This window comes from Oryctolagus cuniculus, chromosome 8, assembly GCF_964237555.1.
Source record: "Oryctolagus cuniculus chromosome 8, mOryCun1.1, whole genome shotgun sequence".
NCBI classification, from domain to species: domain Eukaryota; kingdom Metazoa; phylum Chordata; class Mammalia; order Lagomorpha; family Leporidae; genus Oryctolagus; species Oryctolagus cuniculus.
Genome location: NC_091439.1, coordinates 107,655,211 through 107,675,417, shown reverse-complemented (window position 1 = coordinate 107,675,417; position 20,207 = coordinate 107,655,211). Strand labels below are relative to the sequence as shown.

The 20,207-nt window shown below is 43.6% G+C and overlaps 1 protein-coding gene across 2 annotated transcripts in view; it reads left to right on the top strand.

The window, feature by feature from the left end:
* The window catches only part of POLR2B (RNA polymerase II subunit B), a 43,149-nt gene that overhangs the window by 12,127 nt on the left and 10,815 nt on the right, over positions 1-20,207 (top strand). For both annotated transcript variants that reach the window (XM_002717160.5, XM_051820239.2), the window contains exons 5-16: positions 9-228; positions 563-721; positions 6,651-6,815; positions 8,217-8,413; positions 8,572-8,691; positions 10,094-10,280; positions 12,735-12,878; positions 13,116-13,255; positions 13,353-13,464; positions 17,405-17,559; positions 18,649-18,847; positions 19,157-19,325. In XM_002717160.5, coding sequence (XP_002717206.1) covers positions 9-228; positions 563-721; positions 6,651-6,815; positions 8,217-8,413; positions 8,572-8,691; positions 10,094-10,280; positions 12,735-12,878; positions 13,116-13,255; positions 13,353-13,464; positions 17,405-17,559; positions 18,649-18,847; positions 19,157-19,325 — 1,967 coding nt within the window. The remainder of the gene's footprint in view (positions 1-8; positions 229-562; positions 722-6,650; positions 6,816-8,216; positions 8,414-8,571; positions 8,692-10,093; positions 10,281-12,734; positions 12,879-13,115; positions 13,256-13,352; positions 13,465-17,404; positions 17,560-18,648; positions 18,848-19,156; positions 19,326-20,207) is intronic.

Sequence of the window (20,207 nt, the reverse complement as noted above, 5' to 3'; positions counted from 1 at the left end):
TTTTAAAGGTATTCTGCTCCACTTTATGTTGATATAACAAAAACAGTCATCAAAGAAGGCGAGGAACAACTTCAGACTCAGCATCAGAAAACCTTTATAGGAAAAATCCCAATTATGTTGCGTTCAACTTACTGCCTGTTGAATGGCTTGACAGATCGTGATCTTTGTGAATTAAATGAATGCCCTTTGGATCCTGGTGGCTACTTCATTATTAATGGATCAGAAAAGGTAGGGTAGCATTTTAAAAAATTACAAAACAATAGCTTAAATTCAGATTACTGAAGTTGAAATTAAAAAGTAAACTTTCATGCAATATAACCTGGAAGTAGCAGTTGAATTATGTAGTGTGACACAAACCTGTATAAACCAAAGCTTTATTTAGTTGTACTGGAAATTTGGTCAACTTCTGTTTCTCTTTGCAGCATTTATGCAAGACAGGGTTTGTAATGTTCAATACTGAATGTTCTGGCGAGCCTGCATGATTAGATTACATTAGGGTGCAGATTTCACTTCAATGACCTTTTGAGTTTTGTTACTGTAACTTTTCTTTTTGTCCATCTAGGTTTTGATTGCTCAAGAGAAAATGGCAACAAACACAGTGTATGTGTTTGCCAAAAAAGATTCTAAATATGCCTACACAGGGGAGTGTAGGTCGTGTTTGGAAAATTCTTCTCGACCCACCAGCACCATATGGGTGAGCATGCTGGCGAGAGGAGGACAGGTATGGAATGGGATGTGACGTCGTTTGGCTTTTCTCCTTTGTGCTCTGTTCTGTAAGTTACAATACTGCATTCTTAGTGAAGAGTAGCTCTTCTGAAGCATATTATGTGTGTTAGATGTCAGGCATTGCGTTTACCTGTTGCTGTGTGACGGATGACTCCAGTGGCCGCAGTTACCACGTCTTCGTTTCTGTCAGCAGTCTGGGGCAGCCTGGTTGGGTGCTCTGAGTGTCTCACAGGGTTGCTGTCATCACAAAGCTCAATCACGTGATTGCCGGCAGGATTCACTTCCTCACTGAGAGTCTCAGGTCTTTGCTGGCTGTTGACTGGAAGCCCCTCAGTCCCTGGCCACATGGGCCTCTGCATTTAGCAGCTGACCACACAGCAGCCATCTTCAGAGAGGGAAACAGAGCGAGCCGTAGAGGGAGAGTGTGAGAAGGTGGAAATCAGTCTATTCATAATTTGTTGTGTGGCAGTAATTTCTTACTGTTTTTGTCATATTTTTTATTAAATGCAACTCAGTATAGCCAACCCATACTGAGGAGGGAATTACACAAGGAGGACAGTAACGGTAGGAGGCAGAGATCATTATTATAAGCATGTTGCCCGTAGTAGTGGAATCCAGTAATAGCTAGGATTTCTTGAATATTTGCTACATGCCAATCATGCTACTCAGATTAATTAATTTAATCTTTATAACTATCTTAGAAAGTAGTTGTAATTACCTTTATTTAATTTTATGTATATACATATATGTTTTGCTTTCTTAATTTTAATTTTTAAGAAGTTTATTTGAAAGGCAGAGTGGAACAAGCACATACAAGGCAGGGATGGGGGGAGGTGGGTAGATATATCTTTCATCTGCTGGTTCATTCCCCAGATGGCCACAACAGCCAGGCTGACGTCATGAGCCAGGAATTCCCTCTGGGTTTCCTACATGGGTGCAGGGGCCCAATTACTTGGGCCATCTTGTGCTGCTTTTCCAGGCACGTTAGCATGAAGCCAGATTGGAAGTAGTGTAGTCAGGACTCAAACTGGCACTCTGACACAGGATGCCAGTGTCACAAGTGTTGGCTTAACCTGTCGTGCCATAACATTGGCCCCTAATTGTGTGTGTGTGTGTGTATTTATTTATTTATTTTTATTTATTTGAAAGAGTTAGAGAGAGAGAGAGAGAGTCTTCCATCCGGTGTTTCACTCCCCAAGTGGCCACAGTGGCTGTAGCTGGGCTGATCTGAAGCTTCTTCCAGGTCTCCCACCTGGGTGCAGGGGCCCAAAGACTTGGGCCATCTTCCACTGCTTTGCAAGGCCATAGCAGAGAGCTGGATGGGAAGTGGAGCACCCTGGACTCTAACCAGCGCTGCACAGCAGGGGTCGGCTTTACCCGCTGTGCCACAGCGTGGACACCTAGAGTCTAATATTACTTACAAACTTATGAAGATGAGCTACATAGAAATGTTGAATAGGTGTCTTATGGAATGAACATATTTTTTATTAATAAGTGGGACTAAATGTCTCTTGGCAATTGATATTTTCATAATATTTTATTTGTAAGATAAACATTGACTTCCTTCTGTACATACAGTATTGCTGGGTATTATGAGGTGTCATTAACTCACACATTAACTCCTTTTTTAAAAGATATATTTATTTATTTAAAATTCAGAGTTACACAGAGTGAGGGAAAGACAGAGAATGAGAGAGTGAGAGCACTTTTATCCGCTGTTTCACTCCCTAGATGGCCACATTGGCCAGTAGGAAGCAGCTTTGCCTGCTGTGCCACAGCGCTGGCCCCCGTACAATCATGATTAAGAAGAAAATTGTCGCTCCCCCTCTTCGTGGAGGAACGACACAGGACCCTGCGCTGTTCTTTCGTCTGCTCGGCCCTCCCCGGGTTTGCTGCTGGTTCTTCCCGGGTTGGCTACTATCCCTTCCACCTCCGTGGAAGGGCGGTTCCCCCTGGCCACTTTCCCCACTTCCGCAGGGGAGCGGCACACCGCCGGCCGGCTCTCTCGGGGGCTGCACAGGTGTTCCCTTAGATGTTCCCCTTAGATGTTCCTGGTGCATGCCGTCTCTCTCCTCCTTTATAGTCCTCCTCCGCCAATCCTAACTCGGCTGCCCACACGCCGAGTACGCTGCTCTCCTCCAATCAGGAGCAAGTCCTACAGTTTATTAGCTGAACTGGAGGCAGCTGTGCGGAAGCTGTTTACTTCTCTCCCAGCGCCACATTGTGGGAGAGCAGATGCATAGAATAAGTCTTAATTCCAGTAACTCAGTCCAGTCCGGATTGCTCCCCACAAAAATGGCTTTATTGGGAATACGGGTTTTAGCTGTCAAACAAGAGTAACACAATGCAGAGGTTAAATTCTATTATTTATAGTAGTTGTGTAAAGACTTGGAGGAGAATGAGATTACTAGAATGGTATGGCTTATGAAAACTTAATAAAAGAGGTGGGCTTACATGTATTGTACAGGTTTATGTAAGCAGAGAGCAATTCGAAGGACATTCTGGAGGAGGAGAATGGGATAAGTAGTGTGTGTATGGAGAATCACCAGAAAACAGCTCTGATGGGACTGGGTGGAGTGTGTTGAATAGTGAATGGCAGGTAGGTGATCAGGCTGGATCTGGGTTAGTGGTTCTTAACTAAAGGTTCACCTCAGTAACCTTACGACTCTGAAGTACAAAATTTTGTCTCCCTTTTCACATTTGCTGACCAGTTGGTGGGAGTAGAGGTGATGGAGGAGGAGTAGGACCCAGGTACATGTATTTGGAAGTGGTTGGCAGGTGATTGTGGTATGCATTGTCAAGAAGCATGGCCTGGCTTGTGGAGGGTGATGAACACAGCTGTGGATTAGGGGAGATTATAATCACAACTCTGGAGTAAACAAATCAGAGGCACAGAAAGAATAATCTGAGTTTGGTGAGTTCTTTTGTTTTTGTTTTAAAGATTTATTTATTTTTGGGCCGGCGCCGCGGCTCACTAGGCTAATCCTCCGCCTTGCGGCGCCGGCACACGGGGTTCTAGTCTCGGTCGGGGTGCCGGATTCTGTCCTGGTTGCCCCTCTTCCAGGCCAGCTCTCTGCTATGGCCCGGGAGTGCAGTGGAGGATGGCCCAAGTGCTTGGGCCCTGCACCCCATGGGAGACCAGGAGAAGCACCTGGCTCCTGGCTTCAGATCAGCGCGGTGTGCCGGCCGTAGCGCACCAGCTGTGGCGGCCATTGGAGGGTGAACCAACGGCAAAGGAAGACCTTTCTCTCTGTCTCTCTCTCTCTCACTGTCCACTCTGTCTGTCAAAAAAAAAAAAAAATTATTTATTTTTATTTAAAAGGCAGAGTGACAAAGATCTCCCATTTGCTGGTTCACTCCCCAAATGACTGCAATAGTCAGATCTGGGCCAGGCTGAATCTAGGAGTCAGGAATTCCATCATGGTCTCCCACATGGGTGGCAGGGGCCCAAGTTGGGCCATCTTCTGCTGTCTTTCCAGATGCATTAGCAGGAATATTGGATCTGAAACAGCAGCCAGCACTTGAACTGACTCTCCAGTATGGGATGCTGGCATTGTAAGTGATGCTGGCCCCTGCGATAGGTTTGTCATGAGATTGAGTCTGTTAAGACGCTGTGGTTTCTAACCTGAGGTTCTGGGAGGATGGTGATGAAGGAGAATTTCTAGGAATTGAATTTTGACAAAACATAGTTTTAGACAAGAAGACTTGGGGTGGGAGGAGGTGTTGGTGTGTGACGGATGAAGGCGTTGTTTTCCAATGTTCTTGTTCTGGAGTAAGATCTGTGGTGAATCAAATAGACTGAATGGAATACTTGATATCTAAATAGAAATAACCAAATGGCAGTTAGAGATGTAGGGAAAGGATCAAGATGAAAATTTGAGTGTCACTTATTAGAAGTTATTACTGACCAAACTGTGGATGAGATAAATTATCTAAAGCAAGAAACTTAGAGTGCAGGAGGAGGATGGTAGACGTCATCAATAGGGATTACGAATCTTTAAGGTTATGAAGCCAAGAAAGGATAAGAGAAATTGATGCTGACACAGGAGAAATAAGACTAAAACTGAGAAACTGGGTATGCCAGTATAGACCAGTAGACCAGTAACTAATTTTTTAAATCAGCTTTTTATTTTTAAATTTTATTTATTTGTTTGAGAGACTGGAGTTGGGGTGGCGGGGTAGGGTCAATTTCCCATCTGCTGGTTCACTCTCAAATGCTCACAATGGCTAGGGCTGAATTAGACTGAAGCCAGGAGCCGTGACAGAGACCTAAGTACTTGAACCATCATCACCTACCAGCTGCCTCCCAGAAAGCGATTTGCAGGAAGCTGGAATTGAGGGTGGAGCCAGAACTTGAACTCAGGCACTCTGATAGGGGTTGTGGCATCTTAACTGCTTCATCAAACTCATACCACATCCTTTTTTTTTTCTTAAAGATTTATTTATTCATTTGGAAGGTAGAGTTAGAGGGAGAGACAGAAAGGTCTTCTGTCTACTGTTCATGCAATGGCTGGAGCTGGGCTGATCTGAAGCTAGGGGCCAGGAGCTTCTTCTGGGTCTCTGACATGGGTTCAGGGACCCAAGCACTTGGGCCATCCTCCACTGCTTTTGCAGGCATATTAGCAGGTAGCTGGATCAGAAGTGGAGTAGCTGAAATTCAAACCAGTGTCCATATGGGATGCTGGTGCTGCAGGCGGCGACTTTCCCCGCTGCACAACAGCACTAGCCCCTTACCATCCTTTCTTAAAAATTTATTTCTTTGAGAGGAGATAGAATTCTCCCCTCCTAGACCTCCTCTCCTCTTCATTCCCCGGATGCCGCTGGTGGCCCAGTCTTTGCAAGGCCTAAGCCCTAGGAACTCATCAGTCTAGGTCTCCCATATGGGTAGTAGGGACCCAAGTACTTGAGCCATTTCTGCTGCCTTCCAGGGTCTGCATTGGCAGAAAGCTGGACTCAGGAGATGTAGGTGGGTGTTGAGCTCCGACGTGACCATATGAGACACAGGTGCCTTGACTGCTAGGCCAATGACGTGTTCTGTTTTACGTGTATGATTATGGAGGAAGGAAATGGGAACAAACTTGTATGCAGGTATCTGTTTAATTCTGAAATATTCAAGTAAGGATAGTTCACAGATGGGCTCTGATTTAGTAATCATTTTCCATTCTGTACTTAGCCTTTTCTGCATTGTTCCATATGCATTTTCTCTCTTTCTTACTCTTTCTATATTTCTTTCTTCCAGAGAGGGTTGTTTTTGGTTTTGGTTTTGTTTTTGTTTTTTGAGGTGGAGTGTGAAGGATCAGCATTCATATTCTTTTGCAGTGTAAAGTCATTTCAAATTATTGTATTTGGTAATTCTGATTGGCGCTTTTTTTTTTTTAAAGATTTATTTTATTTATTTGAAAGGCAGTCACAGAGGGAGAGAGGGAGAGATAGAGCTCTTTCATCTTCTGGTTCACTCCCCAAATGGCCACAACAGTCTGGCCTGGGTCAGGCCGAAACCAGGAGCTTCATCCAGGTCTCCTGTGGGGGTGCAGGGACTTGGGCCATTTTCTGTTGCTTTCCCAGGCACATTAGCAGGGAGTTAGATCAGAAGTGGAACAGCTGGGACTTGAACTGGTGCCCATTTGGGATGCTGGCTTTGGAGGCGGTGGCATAACCCATTAATGAGGTTAAGTCCGAGAGAATCTTGGCAGACAGATAGAAAATAATGGAAGTTCTCTCAGGTGCAAGCTATCAGCTTGTCCATAAAATTAGTAACACTGTTCTGAAGGCTTTGAAAAGTACCTGTAGGAGGTGTCAGAGTGTGGGAGGTGTGCTGTTTTTGAAATACATCTAGTTAGCAAATACATGAAGTGGTATCTTGGTGTTTTCATATCACTGTGAGCTTCTATGTATTCATGTTATCATAATATTTTCTTTTTCAGGGTGCAAAAAAGAGTGCTATTGGTCAGCGCATTGTGGCAACTCTCCCGTACATCAAGCAGGAAGTTCCCATCATCATCGTGTTCAGAGCATTAGGCTTTGTGTCTGACAGGGATATTTTAGAACATATTATTTATGACTTTGAAGATCCAGAGATGATGGAAATGGTAACGTGAGAGTATATTCCTCATGTTTTATGAAGGAAATGGCATTACTGACTGCTGCTAACTTTAAAACTTAGCTGAAAGCTGCTCTGAAGAGCAGTGTAACTGTCACGGATGTCATGGCATTTACTGTGTAGGGAAAGCTGGCGGCCCTGCCTGGGCCTCGTGACAGTGCTGTGTAAAGTAGACGTGGAACACGGAGGCAGCCTCAGGTCAGGGACAGCAGCAGGAAGGAGAATTGTAGCGCACACCAGACGGGTGCCATTTAGGCACAAAGGAAAATGAGCAGTTGCTGTCTGTATGCAAAACTTCATTTTGAAATAGTTTCAATCTTAGAGTTGCAAGAACAGTGCAGAGAACTCTTGTTCACTCTTCGCCTGGATTCATATTGTTGCCTTGCCACTTTTTGCTTTCCCATTCTGTGTCTGTATCTGCTCATCACTGTTGTCTGGACTGTCCGAGAGTGAGTGACAGCCATCACACGCTGACTCCTAAGTTCTTCAGTGTGTGTTTCCTAGGAATCAGGGCACCCAGTTTCATAGGCAAAGCATTGTTGAAATGAGGAAATTTAACTTTGGTATGGAACTTTTAATGTACATATCTTACTCAGATTTTTGTCAGTTGTTTTGATAATGTCCTTAAATAGCTTTTGTTTTTCTAGTCATGACTAGAACTTGGGAGTCTAAACTCAGTGATAAAAAGATAAGAAGTCAAAGGCCAGGAAGGCAGTTCAGTATCTGTGATAGGACCAGTGGTGCTTAGAGATGCTGGAGTTACTAAATGTCAGCCCTCATTTCTCATGCTCACTGTTGGGTGCGGTTGGAAATTGAGAATGTTAGAATGGAGGAGAATTCGAGATTATTTTACTTAACCCTTTTGTAGGTAAGGAAACTGATGACATGACTGCCCAGAGGCTACAGGTAGTCAGTGGCAGGTACGGGATGCAGATTTTCTAACTGGGCTTTTAAAGTAGTGTCCTTTACAGAAATAATTGAGTGGTTTTATTTGTCAGTTAGAAATTTCTTCATACTAAGACTGAAGACAGTCTGGCACATATATTTGTTTGTAGCTCAGTAAATTTTAATTAGACTATGGAGCTTCTCTATATATATTTTGGATCCTTGGAAGGAACTTTATTTTACCATTGGTCAGTAGAATTTCAAAGAGATAATGAAATATACTATTTTTTTTTATGGTGGAGTTGTTTGTTTTTCTAGGAAGTATCATTGCTGTGCTAATGAGTGGGTTTTATCAGAGATCTCCAGATCTCTGAAGTGTCTTCTAGTTTTAAGATTTTATTACTTGATTTTCTGAAAACATAAAAAAATTTTCTTTAGATTCATAGGGATTTTTGGCATGTTATGAATTACAATAGACTCACTTTTTATTTATGGTATCTGATAGGTTAAACCTTCTCTGGATGAAGCTTTTGTCATTCAAGAACAAAATGTTGCATTAAATTTCATTGGTTCAAGAGGGGCAAAGCCTGGTGTTACTAAGGAGAAAAGAATTAAGTATGCAAAGGAAGTCTTACAAAAAGAAATGCTTCCCCACGTCGGTGTCAGTGATTTTTGTGAGACAAAGAAAGCCTACTTCTTGGGGTATGTTAACCTTAAATTGATATGGTTTTTTTTTTTTTTTTGTCATTAGAATTGATAAAGTCATTTTTATTAAAGGTAAAGCTGTCAAAAGCAATGTTTTAAATATAAAGTAATAAGCCAGATATTTTCTTCTCCCTTCCATTGCCCTGTTTTTTAAGGTACATGGTTCATAGGTTACTTCTGGCGGCTTTGGGTAGAAGAGAACTAGATGACAGAGATCACTACGGAAATAAAAGATTGGACCTTGCTGGGCCGCTTCTTGCGTTCTTATTTAGAGGGTAAGAACTTCTAGGGTGAAATCACCGAAGCAGGGAGCTGTGTCTTTAGACTGGTTGATTGCTCGTGGGGGTTGAAACTGTCGTATCCATACTGGGGACCTGTGAGGTTAGCTGCATTCTTTGGGCCATTTGCCCAGATTGAGTTCTGGTTCATGTCTGGAAATGTCAAGTTTGTGAGGACAGTTTATTGTTCATGTTGCTTTGTTCCTTCGGTAGCTTTAGAAGAGGCTTGAGAAAGATGATTTATTGCCTTGACTTTCTAAGTGCTAATACTGGAATTCTTATTGGTCTTGCTTTTGGATTTTATGAACACATATGCACAACCTGGAGGCAAATATCCCAAAAATATTAGCAGTAATTGTTTCATAGTATTAGGTTTATGTGTGGTTTTTAATTTTATTCTTGATGTATTTTTATTATTTTAAAAAGATTTATTTATTTGAAAGTCAGAGACAGAGATTGGGAGCTTCACCTGTGTTTCTTACGTGGGTGCAGAGTCCCAAGCACTTGGGCCATTTTCTGGGGCCTTTCCCAGGCTGTTAGCAGGAAGTTGGATCTGAGTGGAGCAGCTGGGACATGAACCAGTGCCCATATGGGATGCCAGTGCTGCAGGTGGGGGCTTTACCTGCTGTGCACCACAGTGCTGGCCTCCTGTTTTTCATGTTTTCAGAAATGAACTCATAATATATTTTATTGCTAGAAAAACTTTTTAAAAACAAAATATGTTGACAGTAAAAGAAGGATAATTAATACTAGCAGTGTTTTGCACATGTTTTGTTTTTTAGTATATTGTAGGTTAGTCCGCAGTTTTTTGTTACCAATCCACTAAGGAGGTTTTCGTTTCTTTTTTTTTAATTTTTTTTTTTGCTAATTATTCCTCCTGCTGTGTGTGTTTATAAACTGCATGGGAATCTGTGCTTTCTACATAACGAGAGTGGTGACTTTCACTCTGTAGTAACCATTTGTTCCCACTGTGGGTGATATTTTCCCTATTAAGAATACATATCATAGGCCTGCGCCGTGGCTCACTAGGCTAATCCTCCGCCTAGCGGCACCGGCACACTGGGTTCTAGTCCTGGTCGGGGCGCCGGATTCTGTCCTGGTTGCCCCTCTTCCAGGCCAGCTCTCTGCTGTGGCCAGGGAGTGCAGTGGAGGATGGCCCAAGTGCTTGGGCCCTGCACCCCATAGGAGACCAGGATAAGTACCTGGCTCCTGCCATTGGATCAGCGCGGTGCGCCGGCTGCAGCGCGCCGGCTGTGGCGGCCATTAGAGGGTGAACCAACGGCAAAGGAAGACCTTTCTCTCTGTCTCTCTCTCTCTCACTGTCCACTCTGTCAAAAAAAAAAAAGAATACATATCATAGACTTTTCTGTATTTAAAACAATGCTATTTTATTTGGCAGGATGTTTAAGAATTTGCTTAAAGAAGTACGGATCTATGCACAGAAGTTTATTGATCGAGGAAAGGATTTTAACTTGGAGTTGGCAATTAAAACAAGGATTATATCTGATGGCCTAAAGTACTCTTTGGCTACTGGAAACTGGGGTGACCAGAAGAAAGCCCATCAGGCCAGGGCTGGAGTGTCTCAGGTGAGGCTGTCACCATGACTGCACCTGTCAGAGGAACTGGTGACTCGTTTACTGAGTATAAGTCACCTTGTTTTCTTTTTTCCTTGGTTAAGTATAAAATTTCTAGGGGGCTTTTGAATTATGAACACTAAATTTTTCTTAAATTAGCTAATAGCAGTACTAAGAGAGACTTAAGTTTTTGGTTTGCAGTTTGGAAACTCAAGATGTGTGCTTAGTGGGGGTAGCTGCGTGAGAAGGGGACAGTCTGCTAATGACACTTGTGTATCTTAGAAGCTAACCCAGCCCTTCCTTTGTTGGAAATAGAGTCCTTCTGCCCTGGATCTCTTCCTGTTGGCCTGCTGTACATACAGGGAGTGCCAGAACTTCTCCCAGAAGGAGGAGTAGGGAAGAGCTTTTCACATTCTGATTCATTAGGCACTTTTATTTTTCTGTATATATATGCTTTTCATGTAAGATTGAACACCTTTAATATACTTACGTGCCAGAATAATCTGAAAGATTTGGCATTCAAACACCAACTGCAAGCTTCTGGTTCCTAGAAATCTACATGTTCTCGAAATTCAGGAAGGCTGCTGGTAGCCAAGTTAAATTTCTAAGTTCTTTTTAATTCATTAAGGATTTATTTGCAAACTTGGTATGTGTGATTCTGGATTCACAGACATGAATGAGATCCTATCCCAGGCCTTCAAGGACCTCATCAATATCTGGCAGAGGAAATAGATTGATTCATACATGGTTCACTTGCCCTGAGCCATATTATGATAAATACTGTGCTGTAGATTCAGTTCAGTGACTTGTTTGGGAACGTTGTTAGGGGACCAAGAGTGTCAGCCACATGCTGGAGTTGCAAAGATGAATAAAACATGATTCCTGATCTTCAGTAGTTGGCAGTGTTTACTTGTTAATAGATGTAAACAGATAATTTACAGTGTGGCTCAGAAGGCATTTTAGGGAGAAATAGGCACCGGTGCTCTGTTGGAGTGCTGGAGGAAGGCTCAGCCTGGAGGGAAGAGCCCCACTGGGGAGGAGGGTGGAACCAGCACGTCATAGGAAAAGTGCGGCTGTCTTCTTAAATGTCTTGCATGGAGGGGTGGAGGCAGGAAGGAGCACGTGTATGGGAGCTGGAACATTCCTGTCGAAGCTGGGGGTTAAGAAGATGGTCGGAGAGGGGAGGTGGGGACAGCTCATAGCAGCGTGAGCCATGACAAGTTTTGTTTTTTAGATGGATTCATGGTAATTGGCAATGTGGAGAACAGGTTGTAAAGAGCAGGATTGGTGGTAGGAAAATTGTTTGCAGCAGCTTGGGTGAGAAGCAATAGGCCTGGCGTAGAGCAGTTTTATAGAGAAGGAGAGTGGGGTCAGATTGAGAAATAGTTAGGAAGTGAGTTTTCCAGGCCTTTGTGGGTGCTTAGTTGAATGGTGGTAAACTCCATGTCCCATGGAGGTGGTCGCAGTCCACCAGGCAGAGCAGAGTGGAGGAGTGGTTTCTCTTTTGTCTGCGACCGTGTGTGGTTAGCTGGGTAGCATGAGGGAGTGGCTGGAGGCTGGCAGGACAAGGTCATTTGGAACTTTGTTGAGAAGGGCAGGCTTTCATGTCAGGCTCTCCCGTTGTCAGTGGTCATCGCTGGGTGTTCCTAAAATGCTGAGTGATGTGGACGCACGCGTGCTTTCATGATTCCAGCAACTGAGGAGGGTGGATTGGAAGCTACAAGGCAGGGACTGAAGAGATGATGGAAGTGGAATAGTTGAAGTGCAAGGGTCTGTTGCTGTGCATGAAGGGAGGGCTAGATTTTTTTTTTGTTTGTTTGTTTTACACAGATTGAAAATAGAATTTACAGGATATGTTCGTCGATGTGTGGAAGGAGGAGCTGAGGCAGGCAGGGCGATCAAAGGAAGGGTAGCACCCTGACAGGAAACAGCAGGAGGAAGGAGGTTCGGGGGGTTTCAGGCCGGGGAAGGTGGGAATCGAGCCTGAATTGCCTTGCTCTCTCTCTGAATAGCACCTTACAAATGAATGTTATCTTGCTGAATATTCTGTTCCATTTTTGTATTGGATTCAGAGGCCTCAGCCTGGAAGAGTACTGGGGTGGGTTATTGATATCTGCTGTGATCAAGGGAGTGTGAGTTGGTAGCTTTGGTTGAACACTGTGAATACCTCATGCATACCATGTAGTGTTCTAGGTGCTGGGATGCAACAGAGAGCAAAACAGTTAAAGAGAAAACCCAACAGCACGTTGCATGTGATAGAACTGCATCACGTATCTGCCATCCCTGCTGTTAGAGGCAGTTGAGTTACGAGCGCTGTCAGGATTATCCCGGGAAAGGCTAGAGAAAGGAGGGGTGGTGACATTGTGATACTCTCTGGACTGTATATAAAACTATGACGCAGCCTCAGTGTGACAGCGTGACTATCACAGAAATACCCACACTTTAACTATTTGCTGTTCCCCCCAGGTATTAAACCGCCTGACTTTTGCATCTACTCTTTCCCACCTGCGTCGGTTAAATTCTCCTATTGGCAGAGATGGCAAACTGGCGAAACCAAGACAGCTGCACAACACATTGTGGGGCATGGTGTGTCCAGCTGAGACCCCAGAGGTAATGCATGGGCATTTATGTTCAGGATCAAAAGTCTCAGGGTAGCTACATAGAGCATAATTATTTTAGAAATGCTGTTTTACTTATCTATGCATCATGGTTTAGAATTAAGATACTATTTGTGATTTTGTTCTTAGAAAGTAAAAGTTAATCTTGAAATCAAATGGAAGGAACAATGCTATGGGAAAGAATTCTGATGGCATAGAAGATCAGAGTAATAGTTTGTTTATTCCTTAGGGCCATGCTGTAGGACTTGTGAAGAATTTAGCACTGATGGCTTATATTTCAGTTGGCTCTCAGCCTTCTCCAATTCTGGAATTTTTAGAAGAATGGAGTATGGAAAATTTAGAAGAAATTTCTCCTGCAGCTATTGCTGAGTATGTATAGGTGATAATTTCTTTGTAAAATATTGTTATTCTTTTTAGCTGAGCACAGACTTGCTGAGTGCAGACTGTTTGTGGTGTTTCATTTTAGTGCCACCAAGATTTTTGTCAATGGCTGCTGGGTTGGAATACATAAGGATCCTGAACAGCTTATGAACACTCTGAGGAAACTGCGGCGTCAGATGGACATCATCGTGTCTGAAGTAGGGCTCTGATGACTAGAGGGCATTGCTGTGGGCTCTGTAAACAAGGTGTGAGGTTACTCAGAGGCAGATTTGCCCTGGCTTGTTTTGGAACTGTGTTCCCTTGAATTATAAAGCGTATTTTCGAGAGGCAGGTGAGGGGCAGGTGTAGCCTTGCCGTTAAGATGGCAGTTGAGATGCCTGCATCTTCACTGTAGTGCCGGGATTTGTTGCCAGTTCCACTCCTGATTCCAGCCTCCTGCTAATGCTGGATCCTGAGAGGCAGCAGGCGATGGCTCAGGTAATTTTGGCTTCTTGGGTTGTGGTTCAGGCTCCTGGCTTAGACCCCTGGCCTCGGCTATTTTGTCAAGCCTTTGGGGAATGAACAAGTGAATGAGTGCTCTCCCTATCTCTTTCTCTATATGTATCTATCAAATGAATTGAAAAAAAAAGAGTCTAGGTGGTATTTTAGAAATAGCTAATTGTAGAGTCAGACAAAGAGGAGACAGTAGGTGGTGCTTATGCCAACTTTAGTTTATTTGAAAGTGAGAGTTAGAGAGAGAACTTCCATCCCCAGATGGCCACAACAGCCAGGGCTGGGCTGAAGTCAGGAGCCAGGAGCTGCTTCTGGGTAGCAGGGGCCCAAGCACTTGGATATTCAACTTCCGTTACTTCTGCTGGCACATTAGCAGGGAGCTGGATTGGAAGTGGGGCGGCCAGGACACAAATCAGCACTGATACGGGATGCTGGCATTGCAGGCAGTGGCTTCACTCCTTACACTGTAGTGCCAGCACCCAAGTTACTTTTTAAGGACATGAAGTGGGCTAGCAGCATGGAACATTTCCTACTACTTGGCTTTTGGCGAAGAACCTAGTGTTTGTCATCAAGCATTTATGGTTTGCCATAGTTTCCAGCTGAGTAAACCAGATCTTTTCCTCCTTTTACTAGACCCAGTCCTTCCTTTTAGAAAAGATCCACATACGATTTGATTCTTAGAAGTACTTTTGAAGGGAGTATCAGTCTGTTTTTCGGTTCCTTGATGAACTGGCATTTCATGATAAATCACAGAAATACGTTTCCTTTTTGAATTCTTCAAAGTACAGGTACTTCCGATTTTGCAGTGTTTTTAATGATTCTTAGGTTCTTTATTGAAAATTTTCCCGAAATATTTCTGGTATTTCCTAGGAATGCATTTTTAAATATATTTTATATAGTACATCCAAAATATGACATTTGCAATGTGTTGTCAACATAAAAATTGTTAATGAACTATTTTACATTCTTTTTTTTTCCTGGAAAATATCTTTTTTTTTTCTATTTTTTTTTTAAAGATTTCTTTATTTATTTGAAAGTCAGAGTTACACAGAGAGAGGAGAGGCAGAGAGAGAGAGAGGTCTTCCATCCGATGGTTCACTCCCCAATTGGCTGCAACGGCTGGAGAGAGAGAGAGCAAGAGAGAGAGAGGTCTTCCATCCAATGGTTCACTCCCCAATTGGCCGCAATGGCTGGAGCTGCACCGATCTGAAGTCAGGAGCTTCTTCCGGGTCTCCCACGTGGGTGCAGGGGCCCAAGCACTTGGGCCATCTTCTGCTTTCCCAGGCCATAGCAGAGAGCTGGATCAGAAGTGGAGCAGCCGGGTCTCAAACCGGTGCCCATATGGGATGCCGGCGCTTCAGGCCAGGGTGTTAACCCACTGTGCCATAGCGCCGTCCCCTCTGGAAAATAGTTTATCTTTCAAATGAACTTTGAGCCCATCTCAGAATGGCTGCATTTTGATGTTCAGTAATCAGTAATCACATGTGGCTAGGATCTGCTGTATTGGATAGCTAGCCTGTAAGCCATTTGTGTGCTAGGTGATTGTGAAAAGTCAGATTTGCCACTGAGAAAATATGGTCAAGACAAGTGATGTGGGGCTGGCTATTGAATGGGTGAAGCAGTTAACAAAGAACCAAAGTAAGTATTTGTCTTACATTAGTATCGTACCGAAAAAATATTTCCTTCACTTTACCTTCATGATGCATTTACCAGATGCTCAGTTTTGTAATTTCTAAGGCTAGGTTTTGTTTTTATAAAATTTTAAGGTATATCTAAGTTTGAAAAAATTATTACTCTTAAAATTATTATTTATTTTTTTGAAAGGTAGAGAGAGAGGTATCTCCTGTCTGCGTTTTACTCCTCAAATGCCTGCCAGAGCTGGGGCTGGGCCAGGCCAAAGCGAGGAGTCTAGAACTCAATCCAGGTCTCTCTCGTGAGTGCAGGGACCCAAGTACTTGAGCCATCACCTGTTGCCTCTCAGCGTGTACCTTAGCAGGAAGCTAGAATTGGAAGCGTGGACTAGCTGGGACTCAAATCAGGCTCTCTGATATGAGAGGTGCAGGCATCCTAAGCATCATCTTTGTTTTTAATTTTATTTGTTTAAAAGATTTATTTGTTTAAAAGGCAAAGTTACAGAGAGAAAGAGACAGACATGTGGAGAGAGATCTTCCATCTGCTATTTACTTCCCAAATGGCCACAACGGTCAGGCCTGGGCCAGACTGAAGCCAGGAGCCTAGAACTCTATCCAAGCCTCACACATGGGTACAGGGACGCAAGGACTTGTGCCCTTGTGGGATTCTGGTGTTGTAGACGGCAGGTTAACTGGCTGCACCACAACACTAGCCCTCCAAGCCTCATTGTAACAGTTGCATCAGATGTCTGGTGTTCCCGCCCATTTTTTTTTTTTTTTTTTTTAAGATTTATGTTTGTGTATTTGGAAGAGTTAGAGAGGGAGAGACAAAGCAGAGAGAGAGAGAGAGAGAGAGAGAGAGAGAGAGATCTTCCATCTACTGGTTCACTTTCCACATGACCGCAGTGGCCAGGACTAGGCTGGGCTGAAGCCAGGGGCCATGAGCTTCTTCCAGGTCTCCCATGTGGGTGTAGAGGCCCAAGCACTTGGGTCATCCTAATGCTTTCCTGGGCACATCAAAGGGAGCTGGATCGGAAGCTGGGAGTCCCAACTGGAGCTCATATGGGTTGCTGACATCACAGGCAACAGCTCAACTAACCTCTGCGCCACACTGCCACGGCTCCCCCCCACCCCCAAGTTTTTTTTTTTTTTTTTAAAGATTTATTTATTTACCTGAAAGGCAGAGGTGGAGAGAGTCTTCCACCTGCTGGTTCACTTCCCAGATGACCACAATGGCCAGAGATGCGCCAGTCAGGAGCCAGGAGCCATGAGCTTCTTCCAGGTCTCCCATGTGGGTGCAGGGGCCCAAGGACTTGGGCCATCTTCCACTGCTTTCCCAGGCCACAGCAGAGAGCTGGATAGGAAGCGGAGAAGCTGGGACTCGTACTAGCACCCATATTGGCTGCTGGCACTGTAGGCGGCGGATTTACTTGCTAGGCCACAGTGCCGGCCCCAGCCCCCAAAAGTTTTTAATGCAAGGGTACTTCAGAAAGTTCATGGAAAATGCAGTTTTGAATTCTATCCATAGTTTTTTCATAGTACACATTTTCCTTGAACTGTTGAAGATCCTTCTAAGATTAGTTCCTTTTATTTGATAATTGATTTCTCTGGAAGTTTATAAGTTTATGTATTTAAAAAAATTATTTCAGAGCCTGAAAGAAGAATATACAAGCCGAGAGAGAACTCCCACATAGTGGTTTACTCCCCAAATTCCCACAACTGCCAGAGTGGGGCCAGACCAAAGCTGGAATCCAGAAATTCAATCCATGTCTCCTATGTGGAGGGCAGGGACATAACTCCTTGAGCCTCCAAGGGCTATACTGGCAAGAAGCTAAAGTTGGCAGCAGAAGTGGGACTCGAAGCCAGATGATAGAAAATGATATTGTTCTCAGGCATCTTGACCAGTGGCTTAACCACTTGCCCAAATACTGCCCCTGTTGTATTTTTTAGCTAAGCTTTGATGATGTGGAGGAAATAAAATTTCATGAAGCTGTCTTGTTTTTTTTGGATGTAGGTTTCTATGATCAGAGATATTCGAGAGAGGGAGATTCGTATCTACACAGATGCAGGCCGTATTTGTAGACCACTTCTGATTGTGGAAAAACAAAAGCTACTTTTGAAGAAGAGGCACATTGACCAATTGAAGGAGAGAGAATATAACAACTACAGGTACAACATGCAGCGAGAAATATGTGTACTTAAAAAAAATTGAGATAGAATTTGCCTACCATAAAATTATAAACCATTTTTTTAAAGATTTGATTTATTTATTTGAGAGATAGAGTTACAGGCAGACAGAGGGAGAGATAGAAAGGTCTTCCATCCGCTGGTTCACCCCCCAAATGGCTGCAATATGGCTGGGGCTGCACCGATCTGAAGCCAGGGTCTAGGAGCTTCTTCCGGGTCGCCCATGTGGTTGCAGGGGCCCAAGGACTTGGGCTGTCTTCTGCTGCTTTTCCAGGCCACAGCAGAGAGCTGGATTGTAAGAGGAACAGCTGGGACTTGAACTGGTGCCCATATGGATTCCCAGCACCACAGGCAAAGACTTAGCCCACTCTACTGGCCCCATAAACCATTTTTTAAAAATATACAGTTCACTGGGCTGGCACTGTGATTTAACAGGTAAAGCTGCCGCCTGCAGTGTTGGCATCCCATATGGGCACCTGTTCCATGTTAAACCTGTACAGTATAAGTACATGTAAAAATAGATGTTTGAGGTGATGGGTATGCCAGTTTCCCTGATCTGATCATTACTTATACAACACTGTGCCCCATAAATATGTATACTTACACCACTTAAAGATCATGAGTGTAGTATATTGTGGGTAAAATAAGAAACAAGAAACTTAATAAAAAGATGAACTTCAATAATTTAATTTTAGTAATACATAAATGTATGTATTTTTATTGTAAAATAATTGAAACGATATGTAGAATGAAAAGCTTTCATCTTCAGAAATAAATACTGATAACAATTAGGTGTATATTCTACCAGGTCACATTTTATGTGTTTCTATATTCACACTTCTCTGTAAGTGCGGCTTCTTTAAAAACAAAGCATGACAATCTAATGGTAATAGTTATGGGGCCATCCATACTTTATAGCATTGTTCAGCAGCTTTTTTCACTGTTAGTAATCATATATACCTATGTTGAAATTCTTTGCATGCTGGTACATATAATGTAGGAATGCAGTTTATTAAGTAGGGGGCCTTGTTGAAATTTTTCAGGAAGTACAGAAATTGGATGTTCTTTTAGTTGGCAGGATCTCGTGGCCAGTGGGGTAGTGGAGTACATTGACACGCTTGAAGAAGAAACGGTGATGCTTGCAATGACGCCAGACGATCTACAGGAGAAAGAAGTGGCGTATTGCTCCACATACACACACTGCGAGATTCACCCGTCAATGATCCTTGGTGTCTGTGCATCTATTATTCCTTTTCCTGATCATAACCAGGTTGGTGGTACTTCTGTCTTCTGGTTGGTGGTGATTTGGGGGAAGTAATAAAAATTAGAGGTTCATCTGCGGTCTCTGCCAAAGAGAAAAGCTATTCACCAGAAGACTGTGGACTGCTACAGAATGAGCGTCTGACTTGCTTGCTTTTGTGTTTCATTGATAAGAGCCATAATTGATTATTCCAAATGGTTGTCACTTACCTTCAGAAGAAATCCGGAACTTTACCGGTCATGTTTCTGAGTTACGGTCAGTCTTTTCCTTTAGAGATACTAGATTTTCATTGGTTGTGCTTCTCATTTCTGTCTGTAGTCCCCTAGAAACACATACCAGTCTGCTATGGGGAAGCAGGCTATGGGGGTTTACATCACCAACTTCCACGTTCGAATGGACACTTTGGCCCACGTTCTGTATTATCCTCAAAAACCGCTTGTGACTACACGGTCCATGGAGTATCTGCGTTTCAGAGAGCTGCCAGCAGGTATGTTTGGTATTGTTTTACAATGTTTTGAGACTCTATCATGCTTATGACACTTCTGGGTGCTTGGGAGGATTAAAAAAAGTACATATGACAGAGTGCCTGTTCCCAAGGATTTAATGTGGTGGGATCCACAAAACAGAAGGGTATGTGGAGAGTGTTACGATTGAGGTCCAAAGTCCTCTGGAGGCACAGACTAATGAGGTGACTAATTCCTGTTGGAAGTCTAGAGGCAGTTTCTCTTAGATTTTAGACTGGAGTAAAGTTAGTCAGCAGGTACTTGGATGGAGAGGTGGTTTGAGCAAGGCCCTAGATGTGGGAAGGTATGAGATCCAGGAACAGCAGTGGTTACTCAAGTTTAATGTGGCTGATTTGTAAACACCATGATAGTTCAAAGACTATTTGGGAAAATGGAGCTAAAAGATGTTTATTGTGGTGCAAAAATTTTGAAATCCTGCATATGCAGGGTCTTTGAAAAGTTCGTAGAAATAATGTATTTTTTTTTTTTTTTTTTTTGTTTTGGACAGGCAGAGTTAGACAGTGAGGGAGAGACAGAGAGAGAGTGATAGACAGTGAGAGACATTCAGAGAGAAAGGTCTTCCGTTGGTTCATTCCCCCAGTGGCCACTATGGCTGGAGCTGTGCCGATCCGAAGCCAGGAGCCAGGTCCTTCTTCCTGGTCTCCCATGCGGGTGCAGAGGCCCAAGCACTTGGGCCATCCTCCACTGCCTTCCCGGGCCGCAGCAGAGCTGGACTGGAAGAGGAGCAACCGGGACAAATTCCGGCGTCTCAACCGGGACTAGAACCCAGGGTGCCGGTGCTGCAGGTGGAGGATTAGCCAAGTGAGCCATGGTGCTGACCAGAAATAATGTATTATTTCAAATTT